Source organism: Trachypithecus francoisi, unplaced genomic scaffold (genome assembly GCF_009764315.1).
Source record: "Trachypithecus francoisi isolate TF-2019V2 unplaced genomic scaffold, Tfra_2.0 Lachesis_group5, whole genome shotgun sequence".
NCBI lineage: Eukaryota > Metazoa > Chordata > Mammalia > Primates > Cercopithecidae > Trachypithecus > Trachypithecus francoisi.
In genome coordinates this window covers 112,230,839-112,254,696 of record NW_022681470.1, presented here as the reverse complement: position 1 = coordinate 112,254,696, position 23,858 = coordinate 112,230,839, and the positions used below count along the sequence as shown (strand labels likewise).

At 46.1% G+C, this 23,858-nt stretch overlaps 1 protein-coding gene and 1 pseudogene across 7 annotated transcripts; both read left to right on the top strand.

Annotated features, from left to right (window-relative positions):
- The first annotated feature begins 8,615 nt into the window (after positions 1-8,615).
- On the top strand, positions 8,616-9,418 carry LOC117074985 (annotated as a pseudogene). Its single transcript, XR_004433803.1, has one exon. The product of XR_004433803.1 is annotated as a 60S ribosomal protein L7-like (transcript).
- Positions 9,419-13,426: 4,008 nt separating this feature from the next.
- Positions 13,427-23,253, top strand: GSTM4 (glutathione S-transferase mu 4). 6 transcript variants are annotated; one of them, XM_033198816.1, is made up of 9 exons: positions 13,429-13,782; positions 14,108-14,183; positions 14,615-14,679; positions 14,998-15,079; positions 15,176-15,276; positions 16,220-16,315; positions 16,406-16,516; positions 19,573-19,686; positions 22,684-23,253. In XM_033198816.1, exons 1-8 carry the CDS (start codon positions 13,747-13,749, stop codon positions 19,684-19,686), a joined length of 681 nt encoding a protein of 226 aa, XP_033054707.1. In that variant the 5' UTR covers positions 13,429-13,746; the 3' UTR covers positions 22,684-23,253. The 6 variants fall into 6 exon arrangements, with proteins under 6 accessions (XP_033054711.1, XP_033054710.1, XP_033054706.1 ...); XM_033198821.1 differs by lacking the exon at positions 19,573-19,686 and having other exon boundaries at positions 13,430-13,782; XM_033198817.1 differs by lacking the exons at positions 19,573-19,686; positions 22,684-23,253 and adding an exon at positions 18,890-19,415 and having other exon boundaries at positions 13,433-13,782.
- The last annotated feature ends 605 nt before the right edge of the window (positions 23,254-23,858 follow it).

Below are 23,858 nucleotides of genomic sequence, written 5' to 3'. Positions count from 1 at the left end.
GCGGGCATTTCCCTACCTGGGAGGTGCACGGTTGGCCACCAGGGCGCGCTGCTGGACTCTCCCGTCTCAGAAATCGGACGGAGGTTTAGGCCTCAGAGTCACTTAAACTTGTAACCCTACCAGTAGCCGTGGAGTCTAGTAAATGTGGGGTCTGCCCGGGTTCGCTAGTCATCCCATGATGCTGAGGGGCAGACATGGGGCCCATTGGCCACAGGAGACCTCCAGGCTTCTCTCCCACTCTTCTCCTGCCTGCACCCCCTCTCGGGGAGAGGCTGCACCTCCTGCTTGGGATCAGCCACCCCCAAATACTGCATCAATGGCCCGTGCCTCTGCCTGCGGGGCTGGGCCAGCGCGGGAGAGGCAGGCAGAGGAGCTGGGGATCTGCGGTATGTCCTGACCCCACACACTTTGTGTGTGCCATAAAGCCACAGCCTTTCCTTCCCACTCAGCTCGTCTGCATGAGAAAGCATCACATCTGCTTTCTGTTTGATCCGGCAGTTCTCAGCCAGGCCGGAGGCAGCCTGGAATCCCAGATCGTCCACCGACACCCCTAGTTTCCCTCGCCGCTCCTCTGGAGGACATCCCTAACCCCTGATGCTGCACCACAGACAGAACTGATAGAATCCCACCACCACCAAGATTGCTACCTGGTTGTCCCCAACCCCAGGTCAGACCCCTGCATGCATCTATGGCCCAGCTCCCGTTTTCTGGGGCCATCTTTAAAACCTACTTTGCATTCCTGCCAGATCCAACTCATCGCCTCCCCCTCTTGACCTCATTCTCTCTGTGCACTTTCTTGTATTTAGGGAAACAGCAACAGTAAACCCCAAAGACTCATTACAGGGAGCTTTTTTTTTTTTTTGCAGCCAATGATGTTTGTGTTCCCCAGTGCACTGCTCTGCAGCTTTCCCACGCAGTCGGGCTCAGGTCTCTCCCCCACATGTCTGCTGCCTTGTTTACTCCCCGCTTAGCATGTGTTTATAGGATCTACATTACACTGCAATATTCCAGCCTTGTGAACTAGCATTTCTTGCTGATAATGAAAACAAAAGACAGAAAGAATTCTAAGAAATGCCTACTGAGCTTGGCACGTGAGGGCCTCTCGGCTTAGTGCAAGTTTGTCTACTCTCAGCCCCCACGGTGTCTGGAGAGTCTTGGATGGTTGTTGGCTCTTGGGGTCCTGTGGTTTCACCCTGCAGCCTTTTGTAGACAGTGTGGTGTCCTGGGTAGACCCATGCCTTGTGGTTGACTGGACTAGTTAGATACAACTTGGTGACTTGCTAGCTGTGTGTCGTTGGGCAAGTTACTTAATTTTCCTGAGACTCAGTTTTCTCATCCATAAAATGAGGGAAGAAAGAAATAATTCGAAGAGATGTTTTGAGAATTTGGTGAAGAGGTATATACAGTAGACATGTCATAGACACTCAATAAGTATTGGCTGGGGTTATTAGCAAAAGTGAATAAGCCCCTTCTTTAAAGGGAACATAGCTTTTTTCTAAACACCACTGTCATAGTTAAATTGGTGATCAAGAAGTTATGTTCCTGAAGACACCCAGGAGCAGAGGCCAGGGAGAAGGATGTTCCAGGGTGCAGGGGAGACCTGGACTGCCACTTGCATTTAGGGATGACCTGCACTTTCAGACGAACTCTTTTCTACCTCTGCTGGTTTGAGGTGCAGTTGGGCCCCCTGTCTGAGTAGGGTGAGGTGGCTGGCAGAGAGCTGGATGCCCCTTCCAATGGCTGGCCAAAGGTAGCAGAGGTAGGGATTGTTCTCCAAGGAATTAAGTAAAAGGCCTGCAGCCAAGTGTGAGATCAAATCTCAGAAAATATCAGTACTGGGCTGGGCATGGTGGGACTGTGCCCAGTCTTAGCTGGACAGTTTTTAAACTTTCTATTCTCTGGGTTTTTTTTTTTTTTTTTGAGAAAACAAGAAAAGATTGCTTACTCTAATTAAATATAATAATGAGAATAGATGGTTAATTGTACTGGATACACTAATGCAGAGAGATACAGGTATGTGTACAGAATAAGGTATGATTTTCTATTTATTTAGAAAAGTTACTACAGTTTAGTCAAAAGATACATTTAATATACACATATTTTATTCAATTATATTTTAAACCTATAGTTAAAAGCTTTAAAATAACTTTTGCTATTGAGTTGTGGGAGTTCTATATGTATTTTGGATGTTAGTTAACCTCTTCTCAGATATGTGGTTTGCAAATATTTTCTCCGATTCCATAGACTGCCTTTTCACTGTTGTTTCTTTTGCTGTGCAGGTTTTTAGTTTAATGTGATTCCATTTGTCTATTTTTGCTTTTGTTGCCTGTGCTTTTGGTATCATATACAAGAAATCATCGTTTAGACCAATGTCATGAAGACTTTCTCCTACGTTTTCTTCTAGGAGTCTTATAGGTTTAGGTGTTATATTTAAATCTTTAATCCATTGTGAGCCCATTTTTGAGTATGGTGTAAGACAAGGGTCCAATTTTATTCTTTTGTATGTGGATATTCAGTTTTCCCAAAACCATTTGTTAAAGAGGCCGTCATTTTCCCATTGTGTATTCTTGGCACCCTGTTGAAGATCAGTTGATTATACGCACATAGGTTATTTCTGGGCTCTCTGTTTTGTTCCACTGGTCTTTGTGTCTGTTTACATGACAGTACCATACTGTTTTAATTACTATAGCTTTGTAATATATTTTGAAATCAGGAAGTTGATGCCTCCAGCTTTGTTCTTCTTTCTCAAGATTGTGTTGGTTATTTGGGATCTTTTGTGGTTCCATATTAATTTTAGGATTTTTTTTCCTATTTCTGTAAAAAAAATAACATTAGAGGCTGGGTGAGGTGGCTCATGCCTATAATTCCAGCACTTTGGGAGGCCCAGATGGGCAGATCACCTGAGGTCAGGAGTTTGAGACCAACCTGGCCAACAAGGTGAAACCTGTCTCTACTAAAAATACAAAAATTAGCCAGGCATGGTGGCGGGTGCCTATAATTCCAGCTACTCTGGAGGCTGAGGCAGGAGAATCGCTTGAACCCAGAAGGCAGAGGTTGCAGTGAGCCAAGATCGCATCACTGCACTCCAGCCTGGGCAACAGAGCAAGACTCTGTCTCAAAAAAAAAAAAAAGCCATTAGATTTTGATAGGGATCACATTGAATCTGTAGATCATTTAAAGCAGCATGAACATGAACATTTAAACAACATTATTAGATCTTTCAATCTATAAACATGGGATGTCTTTCCATCTACTTATGTCGTCTTTGATTTCCTTCATCAATATTACGTAGTTTTCTTTGATTTCTTTCATCAATGTTATGTACAAGTCTTTCATCTCCTTGGTTGAGTTTATTCCTAACTATTTTATTCTTCTTAGTGCTACTGCAGATGGGATTGTTTTTTGTAATTTTCTTTTGGATACTTTGTTGTTAGTGTACCAAAACATAACTAACTTTTGTATGTTGATCTTGTATCCTGCAATTTTATGGAATTTGTGTATTCATTGTAATAGTTTTTTTGTATGGAATCTTTAGGGTTTTCTACATATAAGATTATGTCATCTGCAAACAGAGAAAGTGTTACTGAATCGTTTCCAATTTGTATGACTTTTAAATTTCTTTTCCTTGCCTAATTGCTCTGTTAGGACTTCCAGTACTATGTTGACTAGAAGTGGCAAGAGCAGGTATCCTTTGCTTTGTTCCTGACCTTACAGACAAAGCTTTCAGTTTTTCATTGTTGAGTATAATGTTAGCTGTGAGCTTGTCATATATGGTCTTTATTTTGTCAAGGCATATTCCTTTTATACCTAGTTTGTTGAGAGTTTTTACTATGAAAAGATGTTGAATTTTGTCAAATGCTTTTTCTGCATCTATTGAGATGATCATTTGATGTTTATCCTTCATTTTGTTAACGTGGTGTGTTACAATTAATTGTTTTACATATGATGAGCCATCCTTGCAAAGGATTTGAATAGACATTTCTCGAAAGAAAGCATGCAAATGGCCAACAGGTATATGAAAAGATGCTCAACATCACTAATCATAAGGGAAATGCAAATCAAAACCACAATGAAATACCACTTCACACCTGTTAGAGTGGCTATTGTCCAAAAAAAAGGTAAAAAAAGCAAGACAAACTCCAAACCAGTAACAAGTGCTGTTGAGGAGACATTGGAACTCTTGTACACGGTTGGTGGGAATGTAAAATTGTGCAACCACTATGGAAAACAGTATAGAGGTTCATAAAATAATTAAAAATAGAACTACTAAATGATCTAGCAATCCCACTTCTGGGTATACATCCAAAAGAATTGAAGGATCCCAAAGAGATATTAGCAGTCCTTTGTTCATTGTAGCACCATTCACAATATCCAAGACATGAAAACGACCTCAATATTCATCAACAGATGAATGAATAAAGAAAATTTGGTATGTACATTCAGTGAAATATTAATCAATCTTAAAAAGAAGGAAATTCTGCAATAGATAACACTATGGATGAACCTGGATGACATTATGCTAAGAGAAATTAGCTCATCACAGAAGAACAAATACTGCATGATTCCACTGACATGGGGTATCCAAAATAGGCCAACTCATAGAAACAAAGTAGAATGACTGTTTTCAGGGGATTGGGAGAGGAGGAAATTAAAACCAATCCAACTGTCCATAGACAGTTTTTTTTTTTTTTTTTTTTTGAGACAGAGTCTTGCTCTGTTGCCCAGGCTGGAGTGCAGTGGCACAATCTCGGCTCACTGCAAGCTCTGCCTCCCGGGTTCACACTATTCTCCTGCCTCAGCCTCCCTAGTAGCTGGGACTACAGGTGCCCGCCACCACGCCCGGCTAATTTTTCATGTTTTTAGTAGAGACGGGGTTTCACTGTGTTAGCCAGGATCGTCTCAATCTCCTGACCTCATGATCCGCTTGCCTCGGCCTCCCGAAGTGCTGGGATTACAGGCGTGAGCCACTGCGCCCGGCCATAGACAGTTTTTGTTTTTTGAAACAAACTTAAAGCTTGAATCTCACCAGATCCAGATAATGACATAGCAGGCCTCGCAAAAGGTATCAAAGAACGGAAACTCAACAGATCACCACATCCAGGCAATGAGATGCCAGGCCCCTCATTTGTCATAATTGCTTCCTTAGCCCTCCAGAATTCCTGTTTCCCATATATAGTTACATTTTTTCTCTGCTATATAAACCCCTAATTTTAGCCAGTCAGGGACATGGATTTGAGACTGATCTCTCATCTCCTCTACTGCAGCAATTAAAGCCTTCTTACTTGGCAGTAATCATCTCAGTTGTTGGCTATCTGTGCAGCAAACAGCAGGACTCAGACTGAATCCCTGGTGTTTCGGTAACGAAATGAAGAGTTGCTATTCAAGAGGTATAAAGTTTCAGTTATACAACATATTCTAGAGATCTGCTGTACAACACTGTGCTTACAGTTAACTATATTGTGTACCTGTGTACTTAAAAATTTGCTAAGAGAGTATGAGGCAGGGCTGGGCGCGGTGGCTCAAGCCTGTAATCCCAGCACTTTGGGAGGCCGAGACGGGCGGATCACGAGGTCAGGAGATGGAGACCATCCTGGCTAATACGGTGAAACCCCGTCTCTACTAAAAATACAAAAAACTAGCCGGGCGAGGTGGCGGGCGCCTGTAGTCCCAGCTACTCGGGAGGCTGAGGCAGGAGAATGGCGTAAACCCGGGAGGTGGAGCTTGCAGTGAGCTGAGATCCAGCCACTGCACTCCAGCCTGGGCGACAGAGCGAGACTCCCTCTCAACAAAAAAAAAAAAAAAAAAGAGAGAGAGTATGAGGCAGGAGAATAGGGTCTGGAGGCAGGGAACCTAAGGCTGATTCACACTGACTTTCTAGAACTAAATCGAAAAGAAAATCCCAACTTTCCATGCCGAAGTAACAAAAGGAGGAGAAGCTACTCCCTTTGCAAACCCCCTGCTATTGGGCTCTGCAGGTGGAAAATGGACAGTTCCTCTGATTGGTTGCAGAAAGCAACCAATCACATATTTGCATAGGAGTGTAACTTTGTAACTTCACTTCAGCCTCTGATTGTGGACCACTATTCATTTGCATGGGGTGAACACCAAGTGGCCAATGGGAAACTTCTAGGAGATATTTGGACCCCAGAAGATTCTGAATCCGAGCTCTTGAGCCCCTATGCTTGGCCTGCTCCCACCCTGTGGAGTGTACTTTCATTTTCAATAAATCTCTGCTTTTGTTGCTTCATTCTCTCCTTGCTTTGTTCTGTCCAGTTCTTTGTTCAAAATGCCAAGAACCCACTATTCACAATAGCAAAGACTTGGAACCAACTCAAATGTCCATCAACGATAGACTGGATCAAGACAATGTGGCACATATACACCATGGAATACTATGCAGCCATAAAAAAGGTTGAGTTCATGTCCTTTGCAGGGACATGGATGAAGCTGGAAGCCATCATTCTGAGCAAACTATCGCAAGGATAGAAAACCAAACACCGCATGTTCTCACTCATAGGTGGGAATGGAACAATGAGAACACTTGGTCACAGGGTGGGGAACATCACACACCAGGGCCTGTCATGGAGTAGGGGGTTGGAGGAGGGATAGCATTAGGAGATATACCTAATGTAAATGACGAGTTAATGGGCACAGCACACCAACATGGCACATGCATACATAAGTAACAAACCTGCATGTTGTGCACCTGTACCCTAGAACTTAAAGTATAACAACAACAACAAAAAAACAAAATGCCAAGAACCTGAACGCCCTCCACTGCTAAAAAGCAGATCTCATTTTAAGTGTTTTTATTACAACTTAAAAAAAGTTTTAATTTGTTACCTATTTGTATATTTATATATCTGTGTATGCCTAAATGCATACAAATAAAGGAATATTAATAGAGCCTTTATTATAATCTATTAGAAAAAAATTATGTACTAAAGGAGTAAAATTAGGATTTGGCTCTGTCATGTGAAATGACTCAGTTGTCTTACAACCAGATTACTAGAGGCTCTTTTTTTCACCAAATTATTCTGTTAACTCTCAGTGTTTTTCACATGCTCTTAAAACATCTTGTTGGAAATTCCCTTGGATAGCCCTGATCTGATTTTATTTGTTCGTATTTTAAAATGCTATCACAAACCTAAATTCACCCTTAAAGTAGAGACCACTCCAGAAAGTAAATCAGCTGCAATGACTGAAATAATTGCCCTCATCTGGGTCTGCTGGCTGGTAAAGTGTAAAAGAGTAAGCATATACACTAATGGCAGATGCACTTTTAGGGAGTCTGTGAATTGGGAATGCTTTGGAAATGAAGAGTTTTCTTTTTTTTTTTTTGAGACGGAGTCTTGCTCTGTCGCCCAGGCTGGAGTGCAGTGGCCAGATCTCAGCTCACTGCAAGCTCCGCCTCCCGGGTTTACGCCATTCTCCTGCCTCAGCCTCTAGAGTAGCTGGGACTACAGGCGCCCGCCACCTCACCCGGCTAGTTTTTGGTATTTTTTAGTAGAGACGGGGTTTCACCAGGTTAGCCAGGATGGTCTCGATCTCCTGACCTTGTGATCCGCCGTCTCGGCCTCCCAAAGTGCTGGGATTACAGGCTTGAGCCACCGCGCCCGGCCAAAATGAAGAGTTTTCTAACCTCCACAAAAACCTGCAAAAATTGGATGACGGATGAAAAATAAAACTTTCAGTTGCTTTGCTGTTACCTGAGGAAATAGCTGTAATAAAAGTAGACCACCATTCAATGCACAAAGGCCCAGAATTTCTAGTAATACTTTAGCGGACCACCATGCTAACCCAAGTAGTGTCACCAAGATCAATGCTCCTGAAAATCACACAGAAAAGAGGGGTCTTAGAGGATTCAAAGAGGCCATTTTTAACTGTCAGAGACAAACCTCTGATTCCAAAAAGTAGAAAAGTGAACAAATCTGGAAGTGGGAAAAGTTTGGGTGTTCATGGCAAAAGAGATTATTTAATGCTCTCAGGATAGCTGACACATAATGCCAAATAATTTAAAGTGGAATTTCAGAAAAATGCTTTGTGACATTACTCATAATAGCAGGGATAAACTGGCAACAATACTAAACCAACATTGGTGGGGGCAATTTTAGAGGTATTCCTAAGGATATTGTAAAAACTTGTCCTACTGCCAGCAATGTGATCCTAGTAAATGCAAAGGTGGGATATGAATAAGAACTAAAATCTCAAGGGCCCTTCAGACCTCCAATCACTTTATACGAATGCCTCCTGCAATGCACTATAAATATGTTCTGATTATTATTATTATTATTTTCTCTTTCAAGATGGATGATTAAAGCTTTTCCTTGCTGGAGAGTTATGGCTGTTATAACTGTGGCAAAAATTTCCGCTTGATTTAGTTTTCCAACCTGGAAATTTCCACTTATTTCTCTAATAACGACAACGACACTCATTTTACTGGTATTGTTACTAAGGAACTCTGTAAAGTTTGCCTTTTACCCCAAAATTTTACTGTCCTTATCATCCATGGTCCTCAGGAAAAACAGAGAGAACCAATGAAATTTGGCAGCTAAGATGAACAAACCTCCCTTAAACTCCAGTGGTCTAAAATCTTCTCTTTTCTGGCTGGAACCATGGAGGGTGTCAAAGAGAAGAAGAAGAAGGTTCCTGCTGTGCCAGAAAACCTTCAGAAAAAGAAAACGAATTTCACAGAACTGAAGATCAAGTGCCTGAGAAATAAGTTTGCCCAAAAGATGCTTCAAAAGACAAGGAGGAAGCGTATCTGTGAAAAAGTGAATAGGCAGATGTATAGAACTGAAATTCAACTAGCGAGGGGGGCAAGAAAAGCTGGCAACTTCTATGTGCCTGCAGAACCCACATTGGTGTTTGTCATCAGCATCAGAGGTATCAATGGTGTTAGCCCAAAGGTCCGAAAGGTGTTGCAGCTTTTTCGCCTTCATCAAATCTTCAATGGAACCTTTGTGAAGCTCAACAAGGCTTCAGTTAACATGCTGAGGATTGTAGAGCCACACATTGCATGGGAGTACCCAAATCTGAAGTCAGTAAATGAACTAATCTACAAGCGTGGTTATGGCAAAATCAATAAGAAGTGAATTGCTTTGACAGACAATGCTTTGATTGCTCGATCTCTTGGTAAATATGGCATCATCTGCATGGAGGATCTGATTCATGGGATCTATACTGTTGGAAAACTCTGCAAAGAAACAAATAACTTCCTGTGGCCCTTCAAATTATCTTCTCCACTAGGTAGAATGAAGGAAAAGACCACCCATTTTGTAGAAGGTGGAGATGCTGGCAACAGGGAGGACCAGATCAACAGGCTTATTAGAAGAATGAACTAAGGTGTCTTCCATGATTATTTTTCTAAGCTGGTCAGTTAATAAACAGTACCTGCTCTCAAATTGAAAAATAAAAATAAAATAAAATCTTACCTCTAGCTTCAGTGTGAGTAAGATCAACCCCTTCTGGAACCAACAGGTTACCTCGTTATGAATTAATACAAGGCCAAGCTGGGTGTGGTGGTTCGCGTTGGTAGTCTTAGCTACTCAGGAGGCTGAGGTGGGAGACTGCTTGACGCCAAGAGTTTGAGGCTGTACTGCACTATGATTGCACCTGTGAATAGCTACTGCACTCCAGCCTGGGCAACATAGTAACACCCTGTCTCTAAAAAAAAGAAAAAGAAAAATGGCCCGTCCATGTATTTGAAAATTTCACTACTAATCTTTGATTTGGTCCTATTACAATGATGATGAAATATGATTAAGAATTGCAAGGGCATCATAGAATATCTTCCACTTTATCATCAACAGATATGATCTGCATTTCCAAACCACTCACCTATGATTCACAACAAGAGATTGAGTGTTCTGGAAAAGACCTGAGATAAACTACGTTTGATCCTCGAAGAAATGGACCTTATCAGATACTGTTAACAACTGACGCAGCAGTAATACTCCAAAGTATGGATCCTTAGGTTAACTATTTCCTTGCTCAAAAGACATACAATATTTCCTCCTGACTCTGGGACGCCCATTCCACTGGAAATCTTTTTTTTTTTTTTTTTTTTTTTGAGATGGAGTCTCGCTCTGTCGCCCAGGCTGGAGTGCAGTGGCTCGATCTTGGCTCACTGCAAGCTCCGCCTCCTGGGTTCATGCCATTCTCCTGCCTCAACCTCCTGAGTAGCTGGGACTACAGGCGCCCGCCACCACGCCCGGCTAATTTTTTGTATTTTTTAGTAGAGACGGGGTTTCACCATGTTAGCCAGGATGGTCTTGATCTCCTGACCTTGTGATCCGCCCGCCTCGGCCTCCCAAAGTGCTGGGATTACAGGCGTGAGCCACCGCGCCCGGCCTCCACTGGAAATCTTCAACTGAGATTCTTAGGTATGCTGCAGAAGATGCTGACTTCAGAGGTGGATAGCTTCTGCCCAGCACTCTGGATAAGGATTAACATTCTGACCCAATATCCTTTCCTGGCTATTATTCTACTTTGAAGCCATCTAAAATATTAATGTTAGCTTCCTTATTTTTATCCTATTACTTCTTCCTTTTTTTTCTTTCTTTCTTTTTTTTTTAGAGCCAGGGTCTCACTCTGTTGCTCAGGCTGGAGTACAGTGGAGCAATCATAGCTCACTGCAACCTCAGACTCCTGGGCTCTAGTGATCCTCCCACCTCAGTTTCCCAAGTACCTGGTATGATGAGCACAAGCCACTGTACCTGGCCCTCATCCTATTACTTCTGACCTCGTATGTTCTCAGTCTACCACTTAATATAAAACAAAATTTTCTTATACTTTTTTTTTTTCCAGACCATTGCTGCCACTCTGAATCTAACAACCCCGCTGACAAAAATTTCATAGCTGTCCTTTTAAAAACTTCACTAGGCAACTCCCTTTAACTGGCTCCTTATGGTAATTATGTTTCACTCACATCATTAATCCCAACCTTCAGTCTTGCAACAATTGCACTTGGACTTCATGCCAACAAATTGCTTCTGCTGAGGCCGTTACAAGGCCAATCAATCAGGACTAGTATTGGGTTTATTCTGGCTACCATGGTTGTTTGCTTTCTTCAGAGACATCTGAGCATGCGTTGCAGAAACTATTTAATTCTACTCAAGGAATCTGTCCATCTTGAGGAACACAAAAGTGACTCATTCCTATTGTAATAAATGATACTTAATACCAGTGTAATCAGTGCTCCACTAAAATCTTATTTCTTACATGACATCAGGCTCATTCTGTCCACTGCACAGTAACTTACCCTGTGATTCCAATGAATTGTTACAGACTGCAAGATATTTAAAACTACCATCCCATCAGGAAATCATGTTTCCTTAAAAAAGATATCCAGAAATGGCCAGGCGCAGTGGCTTACACCTGTAATCCCAGCACTTTGGGAGGCCGAGGGGGGCAGATCACCTGAGGTCGGAGTTCGAGACCAGCCTGACCAACATGGAGAAACCTTGTCTCTACTAAAAATACAAAATTAGCTGGGCATGGTGGTGTGTGCCTGTAATCTCAGCTACTCGGGAGGCTGAGGCAGGAGAACTGCTTGAACACGGGAGGTGGAGGTTGTGGTGAGCCGAGATCACGCCATGGCACTCCAGCCTGGGCAACAAGAGTGAAACTCCCATCTCAAAAAAAAAAAAAAAAAAAAAAACAAAAGCTTCTAAAATGAGGAAAGCACAGGTAATCTGGTAGACCATCCAGGAAGGATAACTGATTTCTCTCATACAGGATGCAATTCCCATAGTAGGAATAAAACAAGATATATGCAGCAAAATTTGACAGAACTGAAGGGAGAAATAGACAGTTCTACATTAACAATGGGAGGCTTTAAAACCCCTCTTTCAATTATGGAAAGGCTGAGACAGAACGTAAGTAAGGAAATGCAGAATGTGAACACACAATGAACCGGTTAGATCTCACAGGCATGCAGAAAATGAACTGACAACAGCGTGCACATTCTTCCCCAGGGTACCACTTCTGCCTCCCCATCCCCGCTGCTCCCGATCCCTGTCCACAGACCCACTTCCCATGCTGGTGTGATCCTCGTGGCCACTGTGGCCCTTACTTTGGAGATCCTGCTGTTCCAGTCCTTCCCGCCTTCCGCAGAGCTGTACTCCTCCTTCTGAAGAAGGCACCTGGGGCCGGGGCCCCATCTTCCTGGCTCCTCAGAGTCCTTGCAACAGCAGGCACTGCTCTTTCCTGCACTCAACCCCTCTCCCACTCCACTGCCTCTCAGTGTGCAAAAACACTAAGAAGTGTCCCGTATTTTCAAAATCTCTCCCCTGTAGTTCCCACCTGACTTCTAGTCTTAGGTGGCCAAAGTACAATATCTTTGAAGGATTGTTTTATTCCCAGTGCCTGGAATATGGTAAGATCTCAACAACTGTTATTTCAATAAAGGAATGACCAAATGGGTGAATACTAATGTAACAATATCAGTTCTGTTTCTGTCATAATTATTATTCTCATGAGTGTTAGCTTTCTTAAAAAATCATTTTCACAATTGGACCTAGACATTTTATCTTTCCCAGCTCAAGATGGATAAACGCAGAATGACAGGCTACGCACCGTGGCTCATGCCTGTAATCCCAGCACGTTGGGAGGCAGAGGCGGGTGGATCACTTGAGACCAGGAGTTCAAGACCTGTCTGGTCAACAGGGTGAAACCCCATCTCTACAGAAAATACAAAGAAGTTAGCAGGGCGTCCTGGCGCTCACCTGTAATCCCAGCTACTCGGGAGGCTGACGCAGGAGAATCACTTGAGCCTGGGAGGCGGAGGTTGCAATGAGCCGAGATCGCACTACTGCACTCCAGCCTGGGCAACAGAGTGAGTCTCCGTTTCAAAAAAAAAAGACTCCGAATGACAAATTCTTAATGTCTTAATGTATAATGAGAAGTATAACTACTCAGAAGTCCAAGCACTTGTGTGTGCATGCTGCTATCGCCTTGCTGTAGGCAAACCTACATGGGAATCCACCTTGACACACAGGCCACTTCCTGAGGCTGGACGCAGTCTCAGAGCTGGGGAACTGGCCCAGCGCAAAAGGGTCGGGAGCATCTGGAACAGAGACTGCGCTCTACCAGCTTCAGTGACATGGCCTCCATCCACGCTCCCCAACTCAGCAGAGAGAGCACACCATCAGACTTCTAAGACTTAGTTGCCAAGAAGTGTTGAATTAAACTCTCTGAGACCTCTCTCTGGTCTGACTCTGGCAGCCTCAGTCTCCCAGAGCCTGTGGAAACTCGGCAACCGAGAGGCGGAAGGCTGGGCGACGTCCGGAGAAGAAGGAACCTGGGAAAGAACTTTTCTCTTAGGATCTGGCTTAACTCTCACGGGCTCAGCCAAGTTCCTGGGGACCCAGCAGAGGTCTGAAGCGCGGCGGGGCGGGGCGGGGCGGGGCGCCCCAGGGCGGGGCTACGGAAGCTGGCGAGGTCGAGCCCCGCCTAGGGCCTCCTGACGTTGCTCCCTGAACACTCGGAGGTAGCGGTGGATCTTACTCCTTCCAGCCAGTGAGGCTCCAGCAATCTTCTCCGTGCCTCCCCCGCGCCTGTTGGTTGGAAGTGACGACCTTGAAGATCGGCCGGTTGGAAGTGACGACCTTGAAGATCGGCGGGCGCAGCAGGGCCGAGGGGGCGGGCCTGGCGCTAGGTCCCGCCCCTGCACACTAGGAACCCCAGAGGAGGTCGCAAGTGCCCAGCTGAGGCCTGTCTGCAGAATCCACACCAACCAGCATCATGTCCATGACACTGGGGTACTGGGACATCCGTGGGGTTAGTGAGGGTCCGCTGCACGGTGGGACCGGGCGCGTGGGCGGGGAAGTGCGGAGCGGCTGGGGACCGGCTCTAGAGACGGTTCCTCTTTAGGGCTGTCTCTCACAGGAGGGCCTGTGCATGCCTCTGTGTGTGTGTGTGTGCGCGCGCGCGCGCGTGCCAGGGGTGGGGGTGGGGTGCAGTGCAGTGCAGTGTAGACTGGGGGAAGAAGAAGGGCAGGTGCGTAGGTGCGTGCAGTGTAGACTGGGGACTCGCCTGGTGCAGAGAAATTCACCAAGTCAGGGACCCGCGATCTCTGACCCGAGCTGCGGGCCATCTCTCCCAGCTGGCCCACGCCATCCGCCTGCTCCTGGAATACACAGACTCAAGCTATGAGGAAAAGAAGTACACAATGGGGGACGGTAATGGGCACCCTCGTGTCTGGGCCCTGCCCACTCACGCTGAGTTGGCACCAAGCAACCCATGGTGGCCACCTGTGGCTGACTCTGCAGGCCTACCCTGCTGGAGCTGCAGGCTGTCCCTTCCCTGAGTCCCGGTGAGAGAGCCCTCTGGCCTTGCAAGGCAGAATGCTGGGGCGGGATGCTGGGCCCCTGTCTGGGTAATTGGGATGGGTGTCCCTCAGGGCTTGCCTAAACACTGGAAGCCTTAGTCGTGTGGGGTCCAGAGCCCTCACCGGGATTCTTTCTCTCTGAACCCTGGGATGTGGGACTGAGTGGTCAGATTCTAGATCCACCTGTCTCAGGGGTCTTGCCACTGGCTCCTTGGGAGGGTCCTGGGGAAGGAGGGCTGGGCTCTGGGGAGGTTTGTTTTCACTTCATCTTCCCCACCACAGCTCCTGACTATGACAGAAGCCAGTGGCTGAATGAAAAATTCAAGCTGGGCCTGGACTTTCCCAATGTAGGTGCAGGGGAAGGGGCGGTTTTGGGGGAAAGTGCAACGTGTCTCTGACCGCATCTCCTCTCCCCAGCTTAGAGGGGTTAGGATCAGGAGTCTTCTGCCCAATTCCTGTCACTCCTGGCTGTCTACACAGCCCTTCCATGATGTTCTGTGTCCAAGTTCATTCATTCATGTGACAGTATTTCTATCTCAGGCCTGCCATGAGCAGGCACAGTGAGTGCCCAGTCTTCTCTCTTCTCATAAGTTCTTGCTTATGGGAAGGGGATGCTGGGGAGCCTGGTGGCCCAACTGAGTTTCCCCGGTTTCCCATTCATCCAGCTGCCCTACTTGATTGATGGGACTCACAGGATCACCCAGAGCAATGCCATCATGCGCTACATTGCCCGCAAGCACAACCTGTGTGAGTGTGGTTTGTTGCAGGGTGTGGGGGAAGTGGCCTCCTCCTTGGCTGGATTGGGGTGCGATGCTCAGAGTGAGTGTATTTTGTGGGTGGCAGGTGGGGAGACAGAAGAGGAGAAGATTCGTGTGGACATTTTAGAGAACCAGGCTATGGACGTCTCCAATCAGCTGGCCAGAGTCTGCTACAGCCCTGATTTTGTGAGTACCTCCCTGGTCTGGGCCAGAAGCCAGGCTTCTTGTATTCCCATCTACTCTGGTCCTATTCACAATTTGAACTCCTCACTGCTATTGGTGGGTTCCCTGTACTGTAGCAGAGTGACTGACATATCATTAAACTCTATAAATTAAAAACTTGAAATCAGTCCCCACCAATCATAGGAAGTGCGTACATCCCAAGCTAGAAATTCAGTTCCTAGACAATAAAGTCATGCATTCAGAATTCCCTTCACCTCTGACCCCTGACCTCTGCCACAGGTCATCTAACCCAGCTGGTTCACTCCATCTGCCTGTTAAGGGAATACGCAGACTCACACTATGGGGTAAAGAAGTACGTAGTGGAGAAGTAATAGCACCCTCCTCTGTGGAATTCCGTGCTATTCTTTTCCTAGTGCTTCTCCTTGACACGCCCAGGGATGAATGCATTTTCCTAATAGGCAGCTCAGTGGCGGCCAGAGGGCCTTTGTTCCTCTGTCTCCTTCCACTCAGCCGCTCAAAATCTCATCTCTCCAGAAACTACTCAATGTCCATTGTATTATTCTGCCACTCCACTAGGAGGAACTTTCAACTTCTTTGTCTGAGCTCCTTTAGTTCTTTGTATCCTTGATTCTGCTCATGTCTGGGTCCAGAGCCTGCCAGGTGCTCAGGTGCTCCTGGGCTGACCCAGAGGAGTGTGGTTGGGAGGTCAGTGGGGACAGATTCAGGGATAGTGTTGCGTTCCTCTCTGCCTTCCCATCGCCACAAAAGCCTCCAGCTACCCATTTGGAGTCTAATAAATGCTGGTATGTCCAACTGAAGCCAGTTCCAGCTGTGGGGAAGATGGCTGCTTGCTCGTGGCCAGCTGGGGCCATACGCAGAACTAGGGAGGCCGCATCTGTGCAGGGAGCTTGTGTCTGACAGTGGTGACAGCTGTTTTCTGCCTCAGGAGAAACTGAAGCCAGAATACTTGGAGGGACTTCCTACAATGATGCAGCACTTCTCACAGTTCCTGGGGAAGAGGCCATGGTTTGTTGGAGACAAGGTAATGGGGGCATGTGATGGGGACACTAGAGATTTGTCATACATCCTATGTTACGGAGATTCCAGCCCACACATTCTTGGCCTTCTGCAGATCTCCTTTGTAGATTTCCTCGCCTATGATGTCCTTGACCTCCACTGTATATTTGAGCCGAAGTGCTTGGACGCCTTCCCAAATCTGAAGGACTTCATCTCCCGATTTGAGGTGATGCCCCCATCCTCCTTTCTCTTTGATGCCCCTTGTTCCGTTACCTCCTTTGAGATGCTTTCCCAGTCCTGGAGCTACACAAAGAATAACTTGCATTTATTGAGTGCTGGCTTTATGCCAGGATCCGTGCCTAGCACATTATACCTATTGTGTGGAATTTGAACTTTACAACATTCCTACAGGGTGACAGAATTATCTTGCCCATTTTAGAGATAAGGAAACTGAGAATGAGACGGTCAGGCCTTTGCTCAGGGTCCCAGAGCCAGTGGAGGCTGTGCTGGGCTCCCTGTGAGCCTCTGGATCTATGGGCGGCAGTCAGGGCTCTCCCTTTTGTGACAAAAGAAAAAATCCTCAGGCCTCATCCAGCCTGGGTTTCACAACCCAGGACACTTTGGAAGAGGCAGAGAACTTTAGGAGCATGGATGCAGCTGGCAATAGTAGGACTGACACACGGTGGCATTGATGTCGAGTACGAAACCCACAGGCAGTATTCATAGCTACCCTCAAAAGCTATGCACGATCGGACCCCCATGTGGAAAATTCTGAGAGCCAGAGCTGAGGCTGGAGCTGGATTAGGGGACATATGTGGGTGCCCCTGTTGAAGGAGTGTGTGTTGAAGAGCTCTGTGCTGGGGCAGTGTCCTTCTTTATCTTTCTTCCTCTCTTTTTTCCCTCCAATGTTCCAAGTGTTCCCCCTGTGAGATGAGTAGCACACTGATTTTACTCCTATTCACCCACCTTCTCCTCTGCATGAGGCAGGGTGTGAGGCAGAGTGGGAGATGCATAGATGACCGCCCCATCTGGCCGGGTGCGGTGGCTCAAGCCTGTAATCCCAGCACTTTGGGAGGCTGAGACGGGCGGATCACGAGGTCAGGAGATCGAGACCATCCTGGCGAACACGGTGAAACCCCATCTCTACTAAAAATACAAAAACTAGCCGGGCGAGGCGGCGGGCGCCTGTAGTCCCAGCTACTCGGGAGGCTGAGGCAGGAGAATGGCGTAAACCCGGGAGGCGGAGCTTGCAGTGAGCTGAGATCCGGCCACTGCACTCCAGTCCGGGCGACAGAGCGAGACTCCGCCTCAAAAAAAAAAAAAAAAAAAAAAAAGATGACCGCCCCATCCTGGAAGTGAGTGCAGTGAGAGGCCTGCATGCAGAGCAGCCTGTGAGGTGTGTGTGGCACCACCTGGGTACCGGGCCCAGGGCCTGCCCCGACTCATGGGGAACCATCTCACCCGTGCTGAACTTGTTTGAGAGCAGCAAATCCTACTTTAGTACAGATTTGGGAATTTGAGGCATTAGTCCAACAAGTTTTTCAGCCTAGAATTTGTTTTCCTTTCCCACTCCCCATCAAGAGATCTGGTTACTCAGCTAGTTTCCATCAGCTCTGGCTCTGGTCCTGGCTGAGTGGCCTTGGGGTTATGTAAGAGGTGGTGGGAGGGGAGGAGAGCTGAGGGCTGCAGCATAGGGTCCACCTGGGCGTGGCCCTTTGGGAATAGGCAGCCCTGGCTCTGTCTGAATCCTTAGAAATTACACGGCCATTTCATCCTGGGAAGATTGTGCAGAGCACACCTGAGTGTCATACAGCCTGGTCTGTGGTAGCGGGGTTGGAGATGAGGTGGGTTAGGGCACAGTGGTATTTAGCTCAGGTACCAGGTGGGGAGGTTTAGACTTTCTGCTTTACAAGGAATGATTAGAGCCTGGTCTGACCTTTCTTTTGCTAGCCCAACGCACCTTGTCCACTTTCATCCAGGTTTTGCTGGCTCCTTGGGTGAGATCTGGGCCCTCTTCCAGGCTGCACGGACATTTTCAGATGTCCCCTCTGTGTGTGCAAACCTAGGCAAGCCAAGAACCTCCCTGTGAAACAGGAGAATGTTGTGCAGTCAGAGAGCAAGAGGACCTCCTGAGGGATTTGGGGGAGGATGGGAATTTGGCAGAAAGATGCCAGAACTGGAGAGAGACAGAACCAGGCTACATTGCAGCTCTGTCCCCCTTACTAGCTATTTGAATGTGAGGTAGTTGCTGAACTTCTGTTTCCCACATGAGAAATGGTGATAATAGATTCAGCCTTGCAGAATAGTCAAGTGGATTTTCGAAGCTTATGTTGTAATTGCTCTTGGATATAGACCACCCAGCACAGTGTAGAATCTTCATAAGTGGTAGCTGTTATTATGGTATGACATTATTTCAAGGAAATTGGAAGAGTTAACTCTGCAGATCTGGGGACCCTGAGAGTCTGTGTGTTGCCTCAGCACTGGAGCCCATGTGGAAAGGCTGTGGCCAGGGCCCTGACCTGCTGTGTCTGCAGTGGGGTTACCCCAGCCCTCATGGGCAGCTGACCTTGAGCTCTGGCCTTATTTTCCCCCATCTCAGGGCTTGGAGAAGATCTCTGCCTACATGAAGTCCAGCCGCTTCCTCCCAAAACCTCTGTACACAAGGGTGGCTGTCTGGGGCAACAAGTAATGCCTTGAAGGCCAGGAGGTAGGAGTGAGGAGCCCATACTCAGCCTGCTGCCCAGGCTGTGGAGTGCAGCTGGACTGTGCATCCCAGCACCTGGCTCCTCGTCCTTTTCTCCTGTTTATTCCCGTCTTTAGCCCCAAGACTTTACTGGGCTTCCTCATGCAGGCGCTTTAAAGCCTCAGCTACCCACTTTCCTTCATGAACATCTCCCTCCCAACGTTACCCTTCCCTGCACTAAAGCCAGCCTGACTTTCCTTCCTGTTAGTGGTTGTGTCTGCTTTGAGGGGCCTGCCTGGCCCCTCGCCTGTGGAGCTCAGCCCCGAGCTGTCCCCGTGCTGCATGAAAGAGCAGCATTGACTGGTTTACGGGCCCTGCTCCTGTAGCATGGCCCCTGCCTTAGGCCTACCTGATCAAAATAAAGCCTCAACCACATTTGCTACATATAGTCTTGTCTTATTTGCTCCTGGCTGCCCAGACCGTGTCTGTCACTGCTCCTGCCGAGGGACTGGCTAGTGACCCTGGCAGTAGCTGGGTTCATAGAAATTATGATGGGCTTAGTAAGGTGTTTCTAACACTTTTTTGTTTGTTTGAAACAGGGTCTCCTGCTTTCCAAGGTGAAGGGCACTGGTGGGATCATAGCTTACTGCAGCATCCAGTCCTGGGCTCAAGCAATCCTCCCACTTCAGCCTCCCAAATGGCTGAGACTATAGGTGTGCCACCATACCTGGCCGTATTTAAAAAATTTTTGTAGAGATGGTGTCTCTTTATGTTTCCCAGGTTGGTCTGGAACTCCTGAGCTCAAGCAATCCTCTTACCTTGGCATCCCAAAATGCTGGGATTGCAGGTGTGAGCCACCACGCCTGGCCCTGTTTCCAACTTCTTGATCCCTTTTCTGATCGCATTACAGCAGGAAGCCACATAAAGTGCTCTATAGAAAGGATGCCTCTTTCTGGGCCTAGATCTTCATTTATTTATATTCAGTATTATTCAGTGCTTTCCATGGTTAGGCAGAGCTAGTCTCAGTGAGTAAGTCTTAGATGCCCAGAGGTGGTGGAATTCCCATCACAGAGAACAAGGATCCTGTCTTCCACACTGTCTGACTCCATCACAGCTCTTAGATCTCTAGGAGCCAAGCTCTACCGTGAGCTGCTCCACCGGAAGGTTCTCCCAGCTCAGCAGTTCCCAAGCTGTGTTACCACGAATAGTTGTTAATTTTTTGGGTCAGGAATTCAGGTAATGCTCAGCAGGGAGAACTTACTACAAATCAACAAAGGTCTCTTCTCCAAAAACTGTACATCCAAAAATACAACCCATTAAAAGATGACTGAAAACTTGAACAGGCATTTCCCAAAAATGAATATCCAAATGGCCAATAAGCTCATGTGAAGAAGCTCAACATCATTAGACAACAGAAAGTTAAAAACCCGTAGGTCCTACTGTATCCTCACTAGAATGGCTGACATTGAAAGGACTGACAGTTGTTGGTGATTTATGGAGTAACTGGAACTGTCATGCCTTGCTGGTGGGAGAGCCACTTTGGAATACTGGCAGTGTCAACTAGAGCTAAATATGCATCTACCCAGGACCCAGAAGTCCCACCCTACAGGAATGAGTCCTAATGGATTCCAAGAGCCAGGTATAATGATGCCAAAAGCAACTTTATTTTAAATAGCCAATAACTGAAAACAATCCAAATTCCCTGAATAGAAGAATGAGCAAATGAACTGTGGTTTATGAACATAATTCCATCATTCGTATAATGGAATACTTACTCCGCTATAACGAAAGTAACCGTGCTAACGCTATGTGCAAAAACATGGATGGGCCTCACAGGCGTGTTGAGTAAAAGGATCCAGACAGGGGAAAGGACACACGATCTCATTCCACTTACACGAAAATCAGGAGAGGGAAATGAGTCCTTGGTATCACAGGTCAGGTGATGGGTGACCCTGGTGAGAACTGGAAGGTTGCCTATTGAAGGCGCCTGGTGGAGTGCTGTAAGTTTTCTCTCTTTATCTGGGAGGTGATTCCAGAAGAGTATGCAAGTGAGAAATTCCACAGGGTAGCACACTTAAGGCCTGTGCACTGTATGTACATGACACTTCAGTGAAAAGCATCCACATATGTCTTACATTATTTGTGTGCTTGTGTTTGTTTGCTTTCCTGCATAAGATGTCAACATCATGAGGGCATGTGTTTTTGTCTCTCCTTGTTCACTGATGTTACAGGTGTTTGCATATCACTTAGGACAGTCCCTGAGCATAGTAGCTTCTCACTAAATAGTTATAAACAAATTATACGCTCATCGTAGTGTGTCACTTCAAATTCTCTTAGGTTTGTATTCATGCCTACTTCTTTGGATAGGTGAGATTGATGTGCATACACACCCTTAGGTTCTACAGTTTTTTTCTCTTTAACATTTTACTTAAGAATCTGTATATGTTGGCAGTCTATATGCATGCCTATTTCTAACATTTAATGACTATCACTACTTCCTGTGGATAAATTATAGTTTGCCTAGTCATTCTTACCCTATTGGGCATGTGGATTTTTCTAATTTATTTATTTTTATAACAGGGTGATCATGTTTAAACTAATTCCTTCTCTGGTTTTTGGTTACTTTATTTGAGTTGGTCCCCCAAGGCAATTACTACAAGGCAAAAGGTGAGGATGGTGTTACGGTATTATCGTAGATAAATTGATTGCTCTCCAGAGAGAATAACTTTTTTTTTTTTTTTTTGGATATGGAGTCTCGCTCTGTCACCCAGGCTGGAGTGCAGTGGCGTGATGTCAGCTTACTGCAACCTCTACCTCCTGGGTTCCAGCAATTCTTCTGCCTCTGCCTCCTGAGTAGCTGGGATTACAGGTGCGCACCACCACGCCCAGCTAATTTTTGTATTTTTAGTAGAGATGGGGTTTCACCATATTGGCCAGGCTGGTCTCAAACTCCTGACCTCAGGTGATCTGCCTGCCTTGGCCTCCCAAAGTGCTAGGATTACAGGCGTGAGCCACCATGCCCGGCCCAGAGAGAATAACTTAATTCATGGTGCCATCTGCAAGGCACATGGATCTTTCTTTTTTTTTTTTTTTTTTTTTTTTTTTTTTTTTTTGAGACGGAGTCTTGCTCTGCCGCCCAGGCTGGAGTACAGTGGCCGGCTCTCAGCTCACTGCAAGCTCCGCCTCCCGGGTTCACGCCATTCTCCTGTCTCAGCCTCCCGAGTAGCTGGGACTACAGGCGCCCGCCTCGTCGCCCGGCTCGTTTTTTGTATTTTTTAGTAGAGACGGGGTTTCACCGTATTAGCCAGGATGGTCTCGATCTCCTGACCTCGTGATCCGCCCGTCTCGGCCTCCCAAAGTGCTGGGATTACAGGCTTGAGCCACCGCGCCCGGCCGGCACATGGATCTTTCTGCACTACCTTAGGTACTTGAGGGATCGCAGTTTCATCTTATGGTATTTTTAAAGATTTATAAGAATACCTTCAAGTTTTCTACCTTCATCTTTTTTGTTTATTGTGTGTGCATGTTTCTGCCAATGAATCACAGTCTATGAATCTACCTGTCCTTGAATCTCCTGTATAAAACTCTCTGTTTACCCATTCTCTACCTGTGGCTTAGTCAATTCCTGGAGAAAGGTTAAAGAATGATCTTGTGGCAGTCAAGGCTTTTCTCCAATAGGCACAATGTAATTAATTGTGATTCTGTTCTAGGTTTCCTGTGGCATAACGTGATGGTTAATTTTCTGCATCAACTTGACTGAGCTAAGGGATGCTCACATGGCTGGTAAAATTATTGTATTTGTGAGAGTATTTCCAGAAGAGATTCACCTTTGAATGAGAAGACTGAGCAAAGATTTCCTTCAGCAATGAAGGGGGGCATCCACTAAACTGTCAGGGCCCAGAGAGAAGAAAAAGACAGAGGAAGGGTGAATTTGATCTTTCTGACTGGGACATCCATCTCCGCCTATCCTGGGACATCCACACTCCTGGTTCTCTGGCCTTCAGACTTCATCAGGGACTAATAGCATTGCCTCCCACCCCTACCTTTGTTCTGAGGCCTTTAGACTCTGAATGATAACACTGGCTTTCCCGCTTCTCTATCCTGCAGTCAGCAGATCGTGGGACTTCTCCAGTCCAAAACTGTGTGAACCAATTCCCCTAACAGATATATACATTTATAAATACACACTTTTCCGACAGGCTTATCTTAGTCGCGTCACTTCAAATTTTGAAGAACCCTTACTGGTACACATAGCAAACAACAACAACAAATAACAACAAAAAAAAACACAAGTGGGTCACCATCATCAATGAGTAAATTTAAAAAAATCAAACAAGATAAAACGCTACAGCATATCTATTACCTGTGGGCTTCTTCTATATGGAAAGCACTGTCTGAGATGCCTTGCAGTAAACTCCAAGGAGATTTTGAGGGAAGGTATCCTCTTTTCTCCTGGTAAATTTCCCTGTTGATCATTATTTTAAAGGCTCCAAAGATCAAAACATCTGCTTGCACAATTTGCCGATTCATTTTGGGTGAGGGTCTCTGGCCGGCTTGGAAGGGTGGGTGAACAGTGGGAAGGGGGCTGCCTCTGTGGTGACTGGCATCACTCATATCTATGTCTGTGGCAGTCATCAGGTGCTTATTATATATTCAACTTTTGGCCACCCCTATGGGGGTGTTAAATGCAGGGAGAGTCCAGTCAGGTCATTGCAAATTGGCAGTGACTTTTGAGACATTTCTGTGCACGATAGGTAGATACCTTCTTTTTAAATTTGACTTTTTTTTACTTTTTTTTTTTTTTGAGACAGGGTCTCTCACTCTGTTACCCAGGCTGCAGTGCAGTGGTGTGATCACGGCTCATTGCAGCCTCGACTTCTCAGGC

What these genes read in the sequence shown, in the direction of transcription:
- GSTM4 (XM_033198815.1), top strand. Translation starts at nt 13,747, where the DNA reads ATGTCCATGACACTGGGGTACTGGGACATCCGTGGG. An exon ending in GGTACTGGGACATCCGTGGG is followed by an intron (nt 13,783 to 14,107) that starts GTTAGTGAGGGT and finishes CATCTCTCCCAG; the next exon opens with CTGGCCCACGCCATCCGCCT. An exon ending in TGGGCCTGGACTTTCCCAAT is followed by an intron (nt 14,680 to 14,997) that starts GTAGGTGCAGGG and finishes CCATTCATCCAG; the next exon opens with CTGCCCTACTTGATTGATGG.